Here is an 18,388-nt window from a genome sequence, read left to right as displayed (position 1 = left end):
TTCATGTCGAGAGAAAACGGCTTTCCCCCCAAAGTATGGTGAACCTACAACACCCTGACCTCTTCTCTTTGTCCCTTGATTGTATGACCCGACCCTCTTATATTAAAAAGTCACCTATAGGACTGGTCCTCAACGCTAGACGCAGTCCAGGCTGCAGTGTAAATATCACGTTGTACATTACTCTTCTCTCCTCAGCTTCTGTTGCTCTTCATGGTTTTTAATCTTTGATGAGTTTTTTTCTCTCCCCCCCCTCCTCCTCCCCGCATCAAGTACGGCGTGTGACGTGCTTGACGGCGGCCCCGCCTCGGCGCCCCCGCCCCGCACCCTGCCCCGCGGGAGGGTTGTTCAGCTGCTGTCCGATGCCACATCTAAACAAACGTCAAGTTTCAGCTGGTCTCTGGTCTGAGCGTGGAGCTTTTTAGCCAAAAGTGTCGGCGCTTTGGTTACGAGCTCCCTCGCAGAGACCAACTCGACCTTGATGGAGAAAACCAGTTTTAATCTTGTTTATTTTTTCCAGTGATGCGGATTCTGCATATTTGTATCTCAGATGATGTAGCTAAAGACTTGATGTAAATTCCTTTTTTTTTTTTTCTTCCCTTTTTTGGCTTAATGAATATCATTTATTCAGTATGAAATCTTTATACTATATGTTCCACGTGTTAAGAATAAATGTACATTAAATCTTCGTAAGATGTTTGCTGTGGACTTATTTGGATTCACAGGAACACGCATAGCTGAAGGAGAACCACGCATGGTCTCCATCTTTTTTAGTCAAACAGAAACCTGAAAGTTTGGGTTCTTGGTCGTCCATCAAGGGAAGCTGCTGCAGTATTACAAATCAGCCCACAGGAGGCTGTAGACCTGACGAGGGAGCAATGATACCTGTGGAGGAGCTGCAGAGATCCACAGCTCAGGTGGGAGTAAAAACCTCGTTTGACCAGGAAGGCAGGTTGAATTAACTTTTAAGGTGCCTGATCACTAGTTGAGGTAGTTAAAGCCTTGTGAGGGCTGCCCCCTCACAGGTGGTCTGTGGGGGATTTAAGGCCCACGGTGACTCGAGGAGTCTGGTGGAGGAATCCACAGGACAGCTGTTTCAACTCTTTATAGACAAATGAGGAGGAGAGAGCTATTGTTAAAAGAAACTGTAGAATTCATGCTGGGACAAACCAAGTGCGTGGAATAAGGCGCTGTGGTCAGATGATGTAGAAAAGGAACCCTGCGCATTGTCCTGCCCTCACCGTCCCCGCAGTGGAACCTGATGCTGCCGGGGGTGATGCTCCTCAGCAGGAACAAGGAACCTGCTGCTCATTGATGGAAGGATGAGCCCAGCTGAATACGGGCCAAACCCAGAAGGAAAACCTGCGTTCTTCCAACACGACGTTCACCAAAAGCGTGCAGCGAGGAGTGCAATAAGATGGTTTCAGAGTCCGGACCCACATTCGATGAGAACCTGCGACGAGACGCCGGCGTTAATGTTCAGACGCTCCTTCCTACCAGGCTGAGTTTGAGCTCTTCTGCAAAGAATACTTAAGCCTTTATAGCAAAACCATCCTTTGCTGTCAGCTAAATATGAATATAGGAGCATGCAGGAAACCATGTCTCATTTTGCTTTCACTGTACAGCCATGCACTCTGATAATGTTGCGTAAAATCCCTCAAAACACCTACAAGTCTTCGGCTTGTAAAGTGATGCTGGAGATGTTCTACATTTTTCAGGTGATCCCTAGGATCTGGAAGGACAACGATGCATGGTTTTAAAAAAAAAAGTTTAAATTGCTGTAACACAAGCAGAACCCAAGTATGCTTGCTTCTGTATGCTACCCCCTTATACCACCCAAAAATGGAAAGGCACCTAATTATTAGGTAAAGCCCCTTTATGCATGGGATTTAATAAATCCAGCTGCTGCCTGAAGGCCTCAGAGGTTTGCTGGAGAACAAACGGCATCATAAAGACAGAGGAACCCAGCAGACTGGTCAGGGAGAACGCTGTGGAGAGGTTTAAAGGAGGCCTCTGTTAGAAAACAGCCTCTCCAGTTTTGAGTATCTCATTGGGAATTGTTATATCCAAAAAATGTCAAATCTATGGCACAAATGCAAACCTAGCCAGACAGGGCTGTCCACAAACCAAGAGGCTGGCAGGTGAGCATTCAGCAGCAAAGCAGCCATGTAACCTCTGGAGGAGCTTCAGGGATCCCAGCTCAGGTGGGAGAATCTGGGAACAGGACATGTTGTAGTTATGCGCTCCGTATGGCTCATGGAAGATTGGCAGGAAATCTGGATTACATTTTTGCCGTTTTGGCGGGAATGTGCGTAAAAGATTAGATCTAAGGGGTCTGTATGAACTACAGCGGTGTGAGTCCACTTTAAAAGCAAATAAGACAGTAAGAGGTCAAGTTCCCCAATGTGAAAGGTAGACGTCTTTGAAAGTTTAGCAACAGCTACAGCAAAACCGAGATCAACTTCAGGTTTTCTGCTCCTTGGACTGATGAGTTCAGTTCTAAGCATTGTACAGAAGTCATCTTGTCTTCCATCGTCTAAAGGTGAATCTCAGAGTATTATCTAAAATTTCTTCTATTTGTAAGTGAAGCGAAGATGAGAGACTGGTGTTTTCAAGCTTTTATTTCTGTTAATTATGATTTATAGCCAATCAAAAGTCAAGTTTATTTGTATAGCACATTTCAGCCTCACGGTGGTTCAAAGTGCTTTACATCATAAAAACATCATAACACATGGAAACAGTCACTGGTTGTGAGACCAGTAAAAAACATTAACACATTTAAGATAAGGATACAGGATGAGAGTAATAAAAAACATTTCCAACGAGAAATGAGGGCTTAACGAAGACTGTTTAATACCTGCTTAAAGGTTAATTTCATCAGGTGCTTTTAATCTGACAACAGGAATACTGAAGATGTACCTGTATACCTGCTCATCTGTGTCTAGTCCCAGTGGAGGGGGCTCATACAGTGAATTACCAGTTAGTACTAAGAATTAGACAATCTGTACCGTATTAAACCACTGCGGTGTCTTCACGGTTTCACACAAAACAAGTTTAACAGCCTTTAAGCCTCTGTTATGTTTGCAATGAGATGAATATGAGCATCAAAGTCGGCTGTTATTCACAGCAAAGCCAGCAGAGGCCCACGCACCATGACTTACTGTACCTCCAATTTTAAAGACATAATGTAAGGGAGCTAAAAGTAAGTGCATTTTTTCTTGAAATGAATGCATCTTTCTTGATTTGAGCAGGTAATTAAGACTATTTGCCAATGGAATAAGATGTTTGCACTTATAATAATAATTCATCTCCATCTTATTTCAAGTGCAGGATATCTAATTATCTTATTTTAGGGTTACAATACTAATTTCAATTGGCAAATAATCTTATTTACCTGCTCAAATCATACTAATTTCAAGAAAATGTTACTTTTGGTTCACTTTTTGCAATGCAAGGTGTACATGCTGTCATGTGTTCTGGTTCAGGTGTAATACTACCTTTAGACTCACTGCTGTGCGTTTTATTGGGACCTTTAGATCGACTCAAAGTGGTGCATCATGGTGACGTGGGAGGAAAACATGGCCGTCTTTAGGCATGGAAACAAAAGTAGCAAGCCATGTAAACTCAGATTCAGTAAATTAGCATATGCCCTTTCTAAGAGGCTTGTTCGTCAAATAAAGGTACCTTTTGGGGAAAAAAAGACCTTTAAGTAGATTTTAAACTTTTCATTAGAGCCCATTGCTGCATGGAAAATGTTGCTTTTTTATTGGTCTGATGCAATATTGAAATTTTAATTAACTGGAGGTGGGAGAAACAGTTAACAGAAGTAAAGGCTTTAAACATCAGTCTGTGTTGATTCCCTTAGGGAACAGAGTTACTAAAATAAATGAACTTTTCAATAAATATTCTAAAGTATTAAATATGACTGAGTCTCTGTGCCTCTGCTTTGTAGACCACCCCTGTGGGTCCCTTACAGCTGAGGGTCTCTCCCAGCTTTGCACATCTGCAGCCTCTGGCAGGTTTTCTACCTGCATTTCCTGGTATCACCACAGCGTGGCGCTGCCACCGCTGATGGGTAGATGAAGCTTTTGTGAAGAACTGAATCTCTTGAGTTGAAAATGGTTGGCCTTCACTGGTACAATACAAGGCTGCAGGCTTACTGGTGGAGAGGAGGCTTTTAATCACACACACAGGCACGCCTCCATGAGACGCCCTGGAAAAACTGCTTTGTTTTTTTCCTGAAGACCTTTTGATTTGATCACTTTTGGATTCAAAGTATTTTTGCTACAAAATTCACAGAGTGCACAAGCCAAGACCAACATGTTCTCACAGCTAAAGAGTGATGAATGTGTCTGTGGTGTTACAGAACGTAGCTTAGGTTAGGTGGGCTTGTGTAACTATGGCATGGGGTGACCCACAAATGGCCTCTTATACAGGACGGCTACAGATTCAGCAAGGCGAAGAGTTGTAAATGTTCAAATATACATAAATATATGATTTTAAAAAGTGATAAAATGGCAAACAGAGGAGCAAGAGATTGTTTACATGGCAAATCATTATTCTGCTTGTGTAGGAGCTAGCTTTTTACACATTTCCTGCAGGTTACCACATTTCTAAGCATCAGGATTTCATTGAGAAACACAATAAAACAGGATTACTTTTAAGAAATCTGCATTTAAATATATTTATATTAAAAATAAGAAATTTGGCCAAGCAAATCAAGTTTATCAAAAATCAGAATGTGTGTTTTCATTTTCATTTCATTTTCATTTCAGGATGCGGTTGCATTGTCGGGAAACAGGATGGCGATGATGATCCGATCGCTTTTGACTAGAGCAGCTTCTTCCACATGGTGTTCCTACATGACTTTTAGACAACTGTAAACAAGATTCATCTCATGGTTTTCCTTCAACAGCAGCTCACTTTCAGGCTTTTAAACACAGAATATGTCGAGTTCACGGCAAGCAGCTGTCCAGAATTTCCCACCTGAGCTAGAGATCACTGCAGCTTCTCCAGAGTTCCCATGGGCCTTGTGGGTACTTGTCTAATCACAATACCATACAATAAAGTTTGTGGCCCTAATATGCCAGGCGTCATGAAGGTGAGTGACGAATTATTCAGCAGACTACTGTGTGTGACCAATGTTGGCGCCTTCCCTTTCAAACACAGCATAGACTCCTCTGATCGCGCCTGTCCAGGACTCCAGGCACAACCCAAACAACCAGGTGCCATGGAAACGGCGAAATCAGCTGCCAACCCATCCGCGCTTTAAACTTCCTTCAACCTGTCACCTGAAGAATAGAGAGCACTAAGGACATCTGTCATGGATTCTTTATCGAGCCATGACAAACAATCATGGCAGTCAGAGGTAAACATGCGCTGCCAAAGCTTTCCCAGCCCTGTAAAGAGATTGTCAAGCTGTTATAATCCCATCAAGAGAATACTGAACAAATCCCTCAGAGCTCAGTCCCACTCATCCAGACGCACATCCAGCACTCTAATTATATATGCTCAGAGAGGCACTGGATTTCACATGGAGTTCTAGACATCCGCGCTCTCTGAGAGGCTGGCTCCTCTCGCCTCTTCTGTCTCTGAGAGGCTGGCGCCCTCGTCTGTTCAAGTCTGAACACGTCCTGGTTCAACTCTCAGAACCAGTGCTGTGGATGAGTCCAGTCGCACAAGAAATGGTTTAATCACAGAGTCTTTAGTCTATTAGTCAGAATCTGGGCATCAGGTCTGTGGACCGCTTTTGGAGTGCATCATCTTTTGCTGTTTTTGTGGTTTCTTTTCTAGATGGGAATCTTCATAAAGGTCAATGAAATGTTCAACAAGGTCACAGTTAGTGTTTAGCAGTCAACCTCAACCTCAGACAGCCTGGGTGGAAATTCACAGTCAATGATTCTTATATGAATTCAGGTCTGGACTTTGACTGGGCCATTCTAACATGCAAATTTGTGTACTGTTACCGAAGACATATAGTGGTCACGTGTAGTCATATTTTGATAGACTGAAAACCTTTTTATTCAGAGGGAGTTCTCCCTGTCTTGTTCTGGTTATTGTGTGCATCCCATCATAAGTCTGCGCATCAGAGGCTGAGAAGCAGCTTGCTGAGTTGAGAACAGATGTTGAGAAAAAACACCCAGACTCTCATCACTAGCTGCATCCCTGTTACAAATGTGTGCAAAACTTTGTTGAAAAAACACTATTTAGCTATTGTGGTATCTCCAGTAAATAAGAAATTCAATTAAAATCACATGTGAATAAGTTAGTTCACACGATGGCTCATTAAAAAACCCACGGCAGCAGCTCTCATCATCAGCCACCGGAGGAGACTTTTGGAAGTTCATAGGAGAAGTTGCCACTGTTCCCCCAAAAATAGCTGCATTTCTATTGACCATCAAAGTGCTTAATTGAAAAACACCAATTTAAAAACAAATTTACACTTTTAGATTAAGAAAAACAACTATTGAGCAAGGATGAGGCGCAAATAGAAATGTATTGATGATGAAATGATGAAAATTAAAATGAGAGATCATATAGCTTCCCTTCATTGGCTTCCTGATTAATTAATTTGAAATTTTCCTTCTCACATATAAAGCCCTTAATAATGAAGTCAGTCATCATTCAGTCTAGTTTGTGCACATCCATCACTGTGTGATTTGGCTAACCCTCAAAACAGGACAGCTCCAACCCACAGTGAGCAATCAGGTCTGCAGAGAGGACCACTGAGGTGGACCTTCCCTCCATCCAGATCCTGTACAGGTCTACGGTCTGGAAAAGGACCGTAGAAACCGTACGTTTTTTTAATTTTTTACTAAGACCAGCTGTCAAAGCAACAGTTTATTCCCTTATGCTGTCAATCTGAGAAACACTTAACTGTCAGAATATCCAGATCAATGCAATGCCTATCTGCAACAATCCAACAGTCTTCCCTTTTAATAAAAACATGTATACATATTTACAAAAAGAAAAAAAACCTAATTAGCTTTTTATATATTTATACTTTTTTCGTTAAAAGCCATGTGAAACTAAAGTTAAATTCCTTGTTTGTATGCATAAAGTTGGGGATTAAATCTGATTCTGAATCTGCATTGATCTAAACTATACTAGCTGTACGTTTAGGATTGTTGTCTTGCTGAAATGTGACCCTTCAGTTTAGGCTCAGTCTTTAGCAGCTTCTACCAGGCTTTCCTTCTGCTTGCTCCGTTCATCTTCCCATGACCGGCATTTCCGTCCCTGATTGAGGTAAACTTCCCCTCAGCATGGTGCTGCCACACATGGTACCTTCATGGCTGCTGTGTACCAGCCATGGTTTGTGGGAAACAGTTTAGTTCCTCTCTGTTGGGCTCTTTTTGGCATTGCCACATTGCCAGACAGGACACTGTAAAAAATAAAAAAATAAATAAAAAAATAGACAAATAAATAATTTAAAAAACACTCACTGACAAATGAACAGATTGCCAGCATGGTGGTGATATACACTGCCTGACCAAAAAGAAGTCAGGCCACGCATTCGCTGTGGCATTGCTTCGATAAGCTTCTGCAATGTCACATGATTTATTTTCACCCTGTGTTGCAATAATGTTTTTTTACCAAGATCTTGTATTGATGTTGGTAGAGTCTGCCCGCTTCACAAAGCCTTCTCCATCCAGCACATCCCAGAGATTCTGAATGGGGTTAAAGTCTGGACTCTGTGGTGTCCGATCCATGTGTGAAAATGATGTCTCATGCTCCCTGGACCACTCTTTCACAATTCGAGCCCAATGAATCCTGGCATTGTCATCTTGGATAATGCCCGTTCCATCAGTGATAAAACAAATGATTATTGGAATAACCTGGTCGTTCAGTATATTCAGGTAGTCAGCTGACCTCATTCTTTGAGCACATACTGTTGCTGAACCTAGACCTGACCAACTGCAGCAACCCCAGACCACAGCACTGCCCCTATAGACTTGTACAGTAGACACTTGGCATGATGGGTGCATCACTTCACCTGGCTCTCTTCTTACCCTGAGGTGCCACCACTCTGGACCAGGGTAAATCTGGACTCATCAGACCATATGACCTTCTTCCGTTGCTCCAGAGTCCAATCTGTATGCTCCCTAGCAAATTGAAGCCTTTTTTAATGGTTAGTCTCACTGATTAGTGGTTTTCTTAAGGCTTCACAGTTGTTCAGTCCCAATCCCTCTAGTTCCCTTCACATTGTGCATGTGGAAATGTTCTTACTTTCACTATTATACGTAGCCCGGAGTCCTACTGTTGTTTTTCTTCGATTTGATTTCAATAAACGTTTAAGTGATCACTGATCATGATCATTCATTTTTTCCTTGAAGACGATGGGTCTCTACTATCCTTCCAGTTTTTAATAATGTGTTGCAGTTCTTAATCCAATTTTGGTAGTTTCTGCAATCTCCTTAGGTGTTTTCTTTGCTTGATGCATGTCAGTGATTTAACCCTTCTGAAACAGACTGACATCTATTCCATGACCACATTATTTGTCATTTCACATGGTTGTTTAAGGAATAAGAAGCAATCATTGCACCAGTTGGGGTTAAATAACTTGTTGCCAGCTGAAACATAACCGCCCATGCAGTAATTATCCAATGGGAGGCTTGTACCTATTTAATTAGTTAAGTCCAGATGCTGAATTACTTGTTATTCTTGTAAAAACTTACCAACCATAATATTGGTTTTGCATCAGCTTCCACAACCCTGATAAAAGTAATCAATCCCATTTAAACAATGACTTTCATCTTGCCACCAATATTTACCAGCTCTGCGGCTGAAGTTGCACTTAAATTGTAAAACTAGACTTCAGACTTGACTTGGATTCATGGTCTGAGAGTCTTAGTAATAGTTTTTATCTCATGTAAGGTAGAGTGAAAGGAAGATAATTCGTGAGCCACAGACTCCAGCTGCTGCACATGTTTTACTGTGAACAGATGCGCTTGATTCTTAGCCAATGACGGTGGATTATTATGGGATGGCTCATAACAACCTTAATAATGACCACATGAATGTCTTTCCATATATAAATGCTGTATTAAATGTCTTGGATCATTTAGGAAACAAGATAAATATAACTTACCTCCGACAGCCTCGCTGCTGTCATCACAAGGTTACTTCAGACTGGAAATATCAGAATCAATGTGCGTCTGGTTTCATTTATTCAGAGGTTTAACACGCTTTCCTTTACTACACAGTGCCTCCTTCATTAGGTTGTAATTTATACCTTAAATCTGAGCATCTCTACTCGCTCATACAAAAGTTTTAAATGTGGATTTGGAGAACAACCTCTCAATAATAATGATAACGGTTCTCCAGCTCAGAGTGAGGAGAAGCAAACCCTCCAAAGTCTATTTAGTGCAACATAAAATATAAGAGTGGACAATAGGATGAGAGAAGAAAACAGGTGTAAGCTCAGTCATTACAGAGACAAAACCGCAAAGTGTTTTTGATTCATTCAGAAGCTCAGAACAACAGCAAGTTTCAATCTCCTACAATTAGTTTTCTTCGACCATAAAGGCCTTTTTCTATTTCAGGAAGGGTAAATCTTACTCTTGCCCAATGGAGAGAGGCACCAGCTTATTCATCTATTGCACGGATAAGACAATGGATGAATAAATAGATACATATATTTAAAAAAAATTACATAAAACAGTAATTTTTTTTTTTTTTTTGTAGACTTCTGTGTCTGTTCCTTTGGATGTAGCCCAAATTGGTCAACACTTGTTTAATGTGCTTCAAAAATCAAACTTTTCTGGGCAGCCAGAAATGTAGTTGAGGCCTAAGTCCTCAACATGGCCATGGATTCAAGGATGGTCTGTTGACCTTTGTTGCATGTCTTCCCCCTCTCGCTCAGCCTATTTTCATTCTAAAAAGGCCACTAGTGCCACAGAATAAAAAAAACCCACACTTTTCAGATATGTAGCATTTCTGGGAAAACCTGATTGAGATGCTCTATAATTTAAAAAAGATGACCTTGATCTTTTCTGCTACTTTTAAATAACTGTAGTGAATATTCTGTGTGTTTTCATGTACATTAGTAGACCTTGAAGAGACTTGATATCCTTATCAAGGCTTTGCTTTGTGACTGTCCCTCTGGAGCGTAAATAAAAAGATTTGAAAGAATAATAGACTGAGTTTGGCCATGATACTGCAGTCCAAATACAGCACACTATGCTGATGTCATCAGGATGGGGGGGGGGGGGGGGGGTGGCTCAGGGCTCACAAACACCGCCATCGCCAGATGACCACTAGAGACAGGCCGGTGCCTATCCAGTGGTCATTTGGCGATAGCGGGAGTACAGCCCTGAAAACAGCCTGCCGGTTTAGAATAGTGAAGCATGAGCCACTTCTTTAAATATTTGGTTTAGTTTTTATCCTCCATAACCTTTTGTTCAGAATCCACTGTTTAAGTTCCAGCTGGCTTGTTTTATCTTCATGTACCTATACACCCTGGTGACAATCCGGTTCATCCACCAGGACAGAGTAAGACTGAGTCTTGCCTTAAACTCTAAATTCAGGCCTTCGTCCTGTTTTGCTTCTCCAAATTTTCCCTCAGGTTTCAGTCAGAAATTTAGAAATACTAAATTACTGAGAAAACCCGAATTTACCTTTCGGGGGGGGGGGGGGGGGGGGGGATTTGATTGTCTGTTAAATGTTTGATTAGTTAGTAGTCTAAAAGTTAATCTACATTTCTCTCAGGAATGTCTCAGCTAGATTCCCTGTTTGTCTTGTTTCTTTACTAACTTAGGCATTGAAATATATTAGTGGGCTTAGTAATAAGCATTGATTCTGTCGATGGTTAAATCCAACAAAGTCATTCCTTTTCTAGTGGAAGTACTGATAGTGATTCTGACGAGTATATTTTCATATAATCTCATTCCTATGAAGCATGTGATTAGAATTTAGAAATGCCCCCAGGGAGGTTTTGTGTCAAAGTTATGTAGACAATTAAAAAGGAACACTGCCACAGAAGCTCTGCTGAAACCAACAGGAGAGACATTGTCACATGCATGTTGGTTTAGGGTAAAGGAAAATGGATTTTTAGGAATATTAAAACAGAATCCAACAATGTGAGTCTTGTAGATCTCAGGGACTACAGAATCCACACTTTCACAGAACGACAGATGTATAGTTGGGTTGGATGCCAGCTTGCAGAGGACTGGATGGTATCAATAGTCTGAAGGGAGTTCTCAGAGCATTCAGAGACAGAATAAGATAAGAACTAGGAGAGTACTCTTGGCTTATTTTAGAAAACAGTGGTTAAACAAAGATCTATTAAAAGGTAAATCCACAATCTCCTTCACTCATATACACAACTAGTGTGTTAAAAAAAAATCCATTAGCCAACTAAAGCACATCAATAGGGCTGCTAAGAGTCCTAACCATCTTCTGGAAAATAAATCAGATCAAGTCCACAAGAAAGTGAATGTAGTTAAAAATGGACTCAAAATGTATTAAATTTAGGTTTAAAATGTATAAGACAACTTCAGAGGAGAGGCGCTATAAATTAAAGTGGTTCCTTCCAGTCGACTTTAGAACATGTAAACAATTAATTTGATAGAGCTGGATCATTAGTGTTTCATGTGGTGAAAAATTACAAAGGGAGCAGGTTATGTAGGAACAGCAGGAGGAGAATTTGAAGCCAGCGAGAACAGTTATCACTGCTGCCTAGAGTAAATTCACCTTTATTGGTTAGTTCCTGGAACATATTCAGGAGTTGCCACAAGATTCCTGCTAGTTTAATACCATAGCAGAGTAAAATAACATTTGCTTCCCAGTTTTTATAATTATACCCCCTCCCCTTATTAGACTTAAACTTTGTCATTTTGTATGTACTTTGTGCATACAAAATGACAGTTTAGTTTGAAATTTCGTTGCATACAGCTTACGACAATGTAATGAGATAATATTGTAATGTCTTATTCCAATTGCAAAGTGCAGCAGTGATAAGAATGTAAGGCTACGTTCACACTGCAGGTCCTAATGCTCAATTCCAATCTTTTTGTGAAATCAGATTTTTTTGCGTGTCCGTTCACATTTCCAAATATATGCGACTTGTATGTGATCTCCTGTGTGAACTGAATGCGTTCGACCGAAGTGTCCCGCATGCGCACTCGAGGACACGATGACGTCACACGTAGCAAGCGTCCTCAGTGTTTGCGGAAGTAAACATGGATTATAATGCTGGCGCGCATTTTGCGGTCATTAATTTATTTTCTAACCGGAGCTTTCCCTCCATTGACTGCTCTTCTCATTGTAGTCCGCTATGGGTGTCGTTTTTCTTCCTGCTTCTGCATAGCAGGACGCAGAATAGTAACGTTTGTCGAGTATCGGTGACGTACAGGTCGGATAAATGCGACCCGGCCGTACAGACACAGGTCGCATTTGAAAAGATCAGATATGTATCAGATTCAGGACCACATATCCAAGTGGCCTGGGTCGCATTTGAAAAGATCCGATCTGTGTCGTTCAGACTGTCATAAAAAGATCAGATAAAGGTCGCATATGGGCAAAAAAATCGGAATTGGGTCACTTCAGGCTGCAGTGTGAACGTAGCCTTAATAGTGCAGGAGAAAAACAGTTATTAAAAAAGTGTGCAGAAGAATGTTCAACCATGTTTGTAGTGCAAAGATAATGGTGCAAAAATGTAAACATTCAGTAGTGTACTTGATTATAAAAGTTCAGCAACATTGGCAGTGCAAAATAATGGTGCGAAACGGCCATAAGTCCAGTTCTGTGCACATGTGATGCAGAGTCAAGTTTAGAATTCAACAGTCTGATGGCAACGGGGGAAAAGCTGTTGCAGAACCTGGTGGACCTGCAGCGGATGCTGCGAAGCCTCTTCCCAGAGGGCAGCAGGGAGAACAGTCCATGGTGGGGGTGTGAGGGGTCTCTGATGATGTTACAGGCTCAGGACACGCAGGGCTGGGATGAAATGTCCTTAATGGGGGGGGGGGGGGGGGGGGGGGCAGGTGATCCTGTCTGCTGTCCTCACCACTCTCCTCACGTTCTTCCAGTCGGAGGTGCTGCAACCTCCACACCACACAGACAGCTGGTCAGAATGCTCTCCATGGTGCTTCTGTCGAAGGTCGTGAGGATGAGCAGGGACAGGTGGGCTCTCCTCATCCTCTGAAGGAAGTACAAGCGCTTTTGTGACCAGTGATGTGGTGTTCACAGACCCGGTGAGGTTGTCTGTGATATGCACCCCAGAAATTTGGTGCTGTTGACCACCTCCACAGCTGAGCAAACACAGTACACAGGACAAGTCCCTTAAAATAACTGTCAACAATGTTGAGATTAGAGATCCAAAAGTTGTTGCAAATACTTTTAATAATTTCTTTGTAAATAGTGAATCTGAAATTATAAGGCTCTTCACTCCCTCCACTCATCCACCTCACCAAAAAAAACTGTTTACATGACGTTTACCAAAAAGTCTGTAAAGTGCAGGACGACCAAACAACCAACATCACTGAACAGAGCCTATGTGTTTTTGTAGGGAGAGAAACTGGAGCTAGTCACCCATTTTAAAAAACCTGGGTTAATTTTTGATTCTAACCATACATACAAAAAAGGTAACACAAATAGTTAACTTTAATCTACAAAACCATGATTTTAGTCCCCAGTGACTTTATGATTTTATCACATACTGAATATTGCTTCCCAACATGGTCGTTTGCTCGTACTACTGCATTAAAACCTATTAAAAAGCTTTACAAAAAAGCTATTAAAGTATTTGATTGGAGGCCACAGTCATTTTATATCTGCCTAATTTTAGACAAATATACATTTTTAAGTTTTGAGAATTTTCAATTACCTAAAAATCTTATTTATAAATCTGTTATGTGTAAGGCCCCACCACCCCTAGAGGATTTTATTAAAAGCAAAAGGGTAGACATAGTACTGGGTCAACCTCCAGGGGGGGACTGTGGGGTTCAATTTAGAAAGTCTTCATTCTTACAGAATGTTCTATCAGAGAGAAATTCACACCAGCAAGCAATTTGACAGGAAATTGAAGAGAAGTGCTTATAGAAATTGAAGTTTGAAAGGATACAAGTGCTGGAACATACTGCCTATTACAATTAGAGAGAGCTCCACCTAGCTCTCCTTTAAGGGACAGCCTAAAGCATTGTGTGATGTGATCTCTGAATGTTATGTACCTTTTAGTTATTTTTGTAACAATTTTGTGAGCATAAAAAAAAATCCATTTGATGCAAGCTTCTTAAAAAGGGTTTTCCAATTTTATTTTTTGATGTATCAAACTGAATGTGTCTTGTTTGTTTTATGGGACTACGGATGTAAATGAGCATTTTGCTAAATCCGGTATATTTACGGCAACATTGTACGTCAACTAATATACATGGTCCCAATGAAGTAAATAAAACTACTGGCTCAAAAATAATAAATCATTATTCTGGAAGATGTTCCAACAACCTAATCAGAAAGGCTCTGTGGTTGTACCAAGTTTAACTTTAGTTTGCAAGCGCCACAGTGAAGCGCAATTAATTTAGAGGAGGCAAATTATACTCTTCAAAAGAAGATACAACGCTCTGAATTCTTAATAAAATCTGGGCCAGGATTTAGTTTCATATTTTAAAAAAGCATACTTTACACTTAAATGTAAAATGGCTTGTACAGTGCTTTATCAAGTCTGATGACCCCAAAGCACGTTACACTACATTCAGTCATTCACATCCTGATGGTGGTGAGCAAACCACCAATTACAGGACAAACTCACTAACTCCTTCGCCACTGTTGCCCCAAATGTGACATGACTAATTGTTCACATAATGCTACTAACATCTGACTTTACAGGTTGAGAAAATGCTTCTTTGTGTATTTTTACAGTCGTTCACGCTGTGCCATCTTTTTTCAACTGAACATCAGTCATGTTTAAAACAGCTGACAATGTCGATGCTGAATATTTTTCCTCCGCTCTACTCCAGGAATAACAAAAACAGAAAGTAAAACTCTAAAATCTGACAAAGCGGGTTGTTTTCTGAGGTGTGTAGAAGTAGGGAGATCATACAGAGACAGAACTGACGCTAACAGAGAGAAAAAGAGCTCCAACCAGTAACCAGCTTCACAAGGTCACAGTTAGCAACATCAAGGCTAGTTCATTAGGGAGAAAGGAAAAGTTTTGAATCTAAAGACGAAGGCTGTAAAAATACATTAGACAGCTTTGCCTCCATCTGCGGAGAATGTCTGAGCTGTTTTAGACGGTGGAAACCCAGGAATGAACTCTTTAATGAACGCTGCTCTGCTGGCATTTAAATCCCTCCAGTCAATTTCTTCCCGATTCTTGAATCTAATACTTTGTTATCCGTCGCAGATAACACGCTGAACTACAAGTACTGTTTGAAAAAAAAAAGTCATCCGCCCCGTTTAGAATATTTTCCCAGCCCTAAATAGCAGCGCAGAGCACAGCTTACTCTGGTAAAAGGGTATCACAGATAACGCTCTTTCAGCTTGTGCCCTGAGTCAAAAGTCAGCTTGTCTTTTTAAAATCAAGTTCAGGTATTTATGCCATTAATCTAATGTGTTAAAATAAAACAGTCCTTCACTGGGGGACGGCTAAATCCTGTCACGGTGCCGGGGGTTTAGCAGTCTTGTTTTCTGTCACACTGAGACAGATTCAGACCAGGCCCATCTGCTCACAGGTAGTAGCAGTTTGATCAAGATGTGCACCTTCCTGTCAGCCCGAATCACAAACACATTCATATTTCCTCTTTAATGTCTCCTCATCTCATAGTCTTGTTTCCTTATTGGTATTCACGCAGGGCAATGATACAGTTGTTATCACCGTTGTCTTGCAGCAAGATGGGCCTGGGTGTGAATCCTGTGCAGGGGCCCTTTCCCACGGTCCCAGAGCACGCATGTTGGTAAACGGCCCGCGGGTCTGATTGTGGGAATGCATTATTGTCTTGTGTTGTGTGCCCGGACTATCGAGCCCTGGTGATGGACACCAACACCCCCCCCCCCCCCCTTTAAGCATTCATGGATCTATGAAATTGATTATAAATTGGTTATCTGCGTCATTGCACCTCTGTGGGAGCTGGGCTAGAAAAAACACAGCGACCTCTCTCTTCTCAAGTCTAATAGAACATCTAAAGTTCTGCATGTTTGAGCAAAGAGATGTTTGTTCATGTCACTTTAATGCAGGAGATGGGAAGAGAACGTCTACAGCTTGAGCTCCAAATGATACTAGATTTATAAAGTTATAGCGTCTACATACTCACAGCAGGCCAGTTTGGAGCCTCTTGTTAGTCAGGGAAAATGTCCACAGCTCTATGGCTAAACAAAATTAACAATCAAAATTAACAAATTAAGAAACAAATCTGAAAGTATCAAAATGAAAGTGATTTTAAATAATTAACCAGTATCCCACGTTTAGATGTCATTGAAGGTTTTTCAATATTTAAAAAACACAAGTGGTCAGAAGATTTATATTCTATTGTTTCAATAGTAGGCAGCATAGTTAACATGGCTGAACATTACTGCATTGCTCAAAAACATTTACGTTTGCAGGACACTGGCCTGTAAGAACCGGAAAGAGACCCCAGCTCTTTAGGGAAGTAATCTGACAGGAGTTTGAAGACAGGCGCTTCTAGAAGTTGAGGTTTGAACCTGAAATATTGTATCCCATAAGGTTCTGTGTTTGTTCCTAATCAAGTTCTTTATTCAGCTGAAATTTCATCTGCAGTTTAAAGAAAGAAAAAGAAAAGAATGGATGAGTCACAACACAAGAAGGTTTTTTTTAAAAAATGTTTTATTTCAATATACTACTTTTAAAATGAAGGACACTAGTGTTAGAGTCTGTGAGGCCGTTTGACCTTGGTCCATCTGGACGGTGGATGGAAACCAAGGGGCTCAGGATTGTAACCCGCCGCATACCGAGGAGGTGGCGTGAAGATCTTCTGTGGCTTCTGGACAGCACCTTGGTTCTGCTTTATCCTGGTCCAGTCAGACCCTGGATAAACGCTTGGCAGGTCAGTTTTTTTGGGCGGCACCCTTTGGGGTGGTGTATAGATCTGCTGTTGCTTCTGGACAGACCCTTGGCTCTGCTTTGGCCGGGTCCAGTCAGACCTTGGTTGAACGCTAGGGGGGTCAGTTTTTTTGCGTGGTGTGGAGATCTGCTGTTGCTTCTGGACAGACCCTTGGTTCTGCTTTTTTCGGGTCCAGTCTGATCCGGCTTGAACGCTCGTCAGATGAGGGTTGTTAGGCGGTTGCTTCTGGACAGATACCTTCTCCTGTTCAGTAGGTTCTTTCAGTCGTCGGATAGCAGTGCCACCAAAGAGTTGTGGGATTTCATAGACCATTACCGGAGCAAAGCCCGGAGCAGACTCTCCCACTCTGCTGCTCCTCGGTCTGTAGCCTCCAACATTTAAAGCGAGCTCTGGGCTCAGATAAGACTTCCCAACTGCAGTCTGAGAGGAGAGACTCCTGGCCTTGGCCCCTTTAGTACGACCTGGTGAAACCCTCCTCGCCGGGGCCTGAGCATACGTCTGCATCCGAACAGAACTCCGCGGGCCGGGAGCAACTGGACCGAACAAGGAGGCTGAGCTCTTTTGACCGTAGAATGTAGGTTCCAGTGCTGCGGACTGATAAGGTCGCCTGAAGGAGTAGCTATCCCTTTGAGCCCTCACTGCCCCCTGCTTAGCTGGGTCTTTCCTGCCCGCGTTGGTGGGGCCCCTCTGCTTTTTACCACTGGTGGAGAGTTTCTGACCATGAGCAGGGTCAGCCCGGAAGCTGCTGGTCTGCATTTGATGTTGAGGGAAGCTTTTTCTCAGCTGGCCCTGGAGATTGCTGCTGAATTTGCTTAGTCTCCCATCTGGCAAGGCAACTCTTCTTCTGGTGTTTAGGAGTCTCGGTCCTGAACGATAAAGAAGCAAACTTAGGTATAGTTCACCGAGTTGGGGAATTAGGTGAAAGTGTGCCATGATGTGTAATTCTTACCATGTTCAGTAATTATAGAACACCCGAGCTCCGCTTGAAGTAAGCAAAGCAGCAAGATCCTGTTCAGGAAACACAAAAGAAAAATGAATACAAGAAAGAAAACTTCCATCAGTAAACTTAAAAAGAAAGAAAGAAAAGGGCTCCAAAGACTTACCTCAAACCAAGTCGACAAGTCATATCTGTGGTTCTTCAGCCTGGTCAAAGCAAAAAGCGGTCCAACCCCCCTGAGGCTCCTTGCTCTGCGTGTCTGCAGCAGGGTGTTGCTATTTATTGCAGCCTTCAGCCAATCACTGCTTGATGAACGGGCTATCTGCATTTCATGTTGTTTTGGAGTAAAAAAGTTCATCCCCTATGATTTCTGCTTTTTTCGTCTTTCTTTCCCTCTCCTCAGAAGATTAAATACCTTTTTAGAAAATGTAAGGATTATAAA

The 18,388-nt window shown here is 41.8% G+C and overlaps 1 protein-coding gene across 1 annotated transcript; it reads right to left on the bottom strand.

Moving 5' to 3' along the window:
- Positions 1 to 1,016: 1,016 nt before the first annotated feature.
- On the bottom strand, positions 1,017 to 18,187 carry LOC118565480. Its single transcript, XM_036145890.1, has 4 exons — positions 18,113 to 18,187; positions 17,959 to 18,017; positions 17,325 to 17,875; positions 1,017 to 1,064 (listed from the first exon to the last, which is right to left on the bottom strand). Exons 1-4 carry the CDS (start codon positions 18,133 to 18,135, stop codon positions 1,017 to 1,019), a joined length of 681 nt encoding a protein of 226 aa, XP_036001783.1. The 5' UTR covers positions 18,136 to 18,187.
- Between the last annotated feature and the right edge of the window lie 201 nt (positions 18,188 to 18,388).

The sequence above is a fragment of the Fundulus heteroclitus genome, chromosome 13, assembly GCF_011125445.2.
Source record: "Fundulus heteroclitus isolate FHET01 chromosome 13, MU-UCD_Fhet_4.1, whole genome shotgun sequence".
In the NCBI taxonomy this organism is placed as follows: domain Eukaryota; kingdom Metazoa; phylum Chordata; class Actinopteri; order Cyprinodontiformes; family Fundulidae; genus Fundulus; species Fundulus heteroclitus.
This window is presented reverse-complemented; position numbering and strand designations above follow the sequence as displayed.

Excerpts from the sequence above, each read along its gene's own strand:
- LOC118565480 (XM_036145890.1), bottom strand. The coding sequence starts at position 18,135 with ATGACTTGTCGACTTGGTTTGAG. Across the intron at positions 17,876-17,958 it reads TTCTATAATTACTGAACATG|GACCGAGACTCCTAAACACC; the intron begins GTAAGAATTACA and ends TTTATCGTTCAG. Across the intron at positions 1,065-17,324 it reads CTGCTCCGGGCTTTGCTCCG|ACTCCTCGAGTCACCGTGGG; the intron begins GTAATGGTCTAT and ends TTCCTCCACCAG.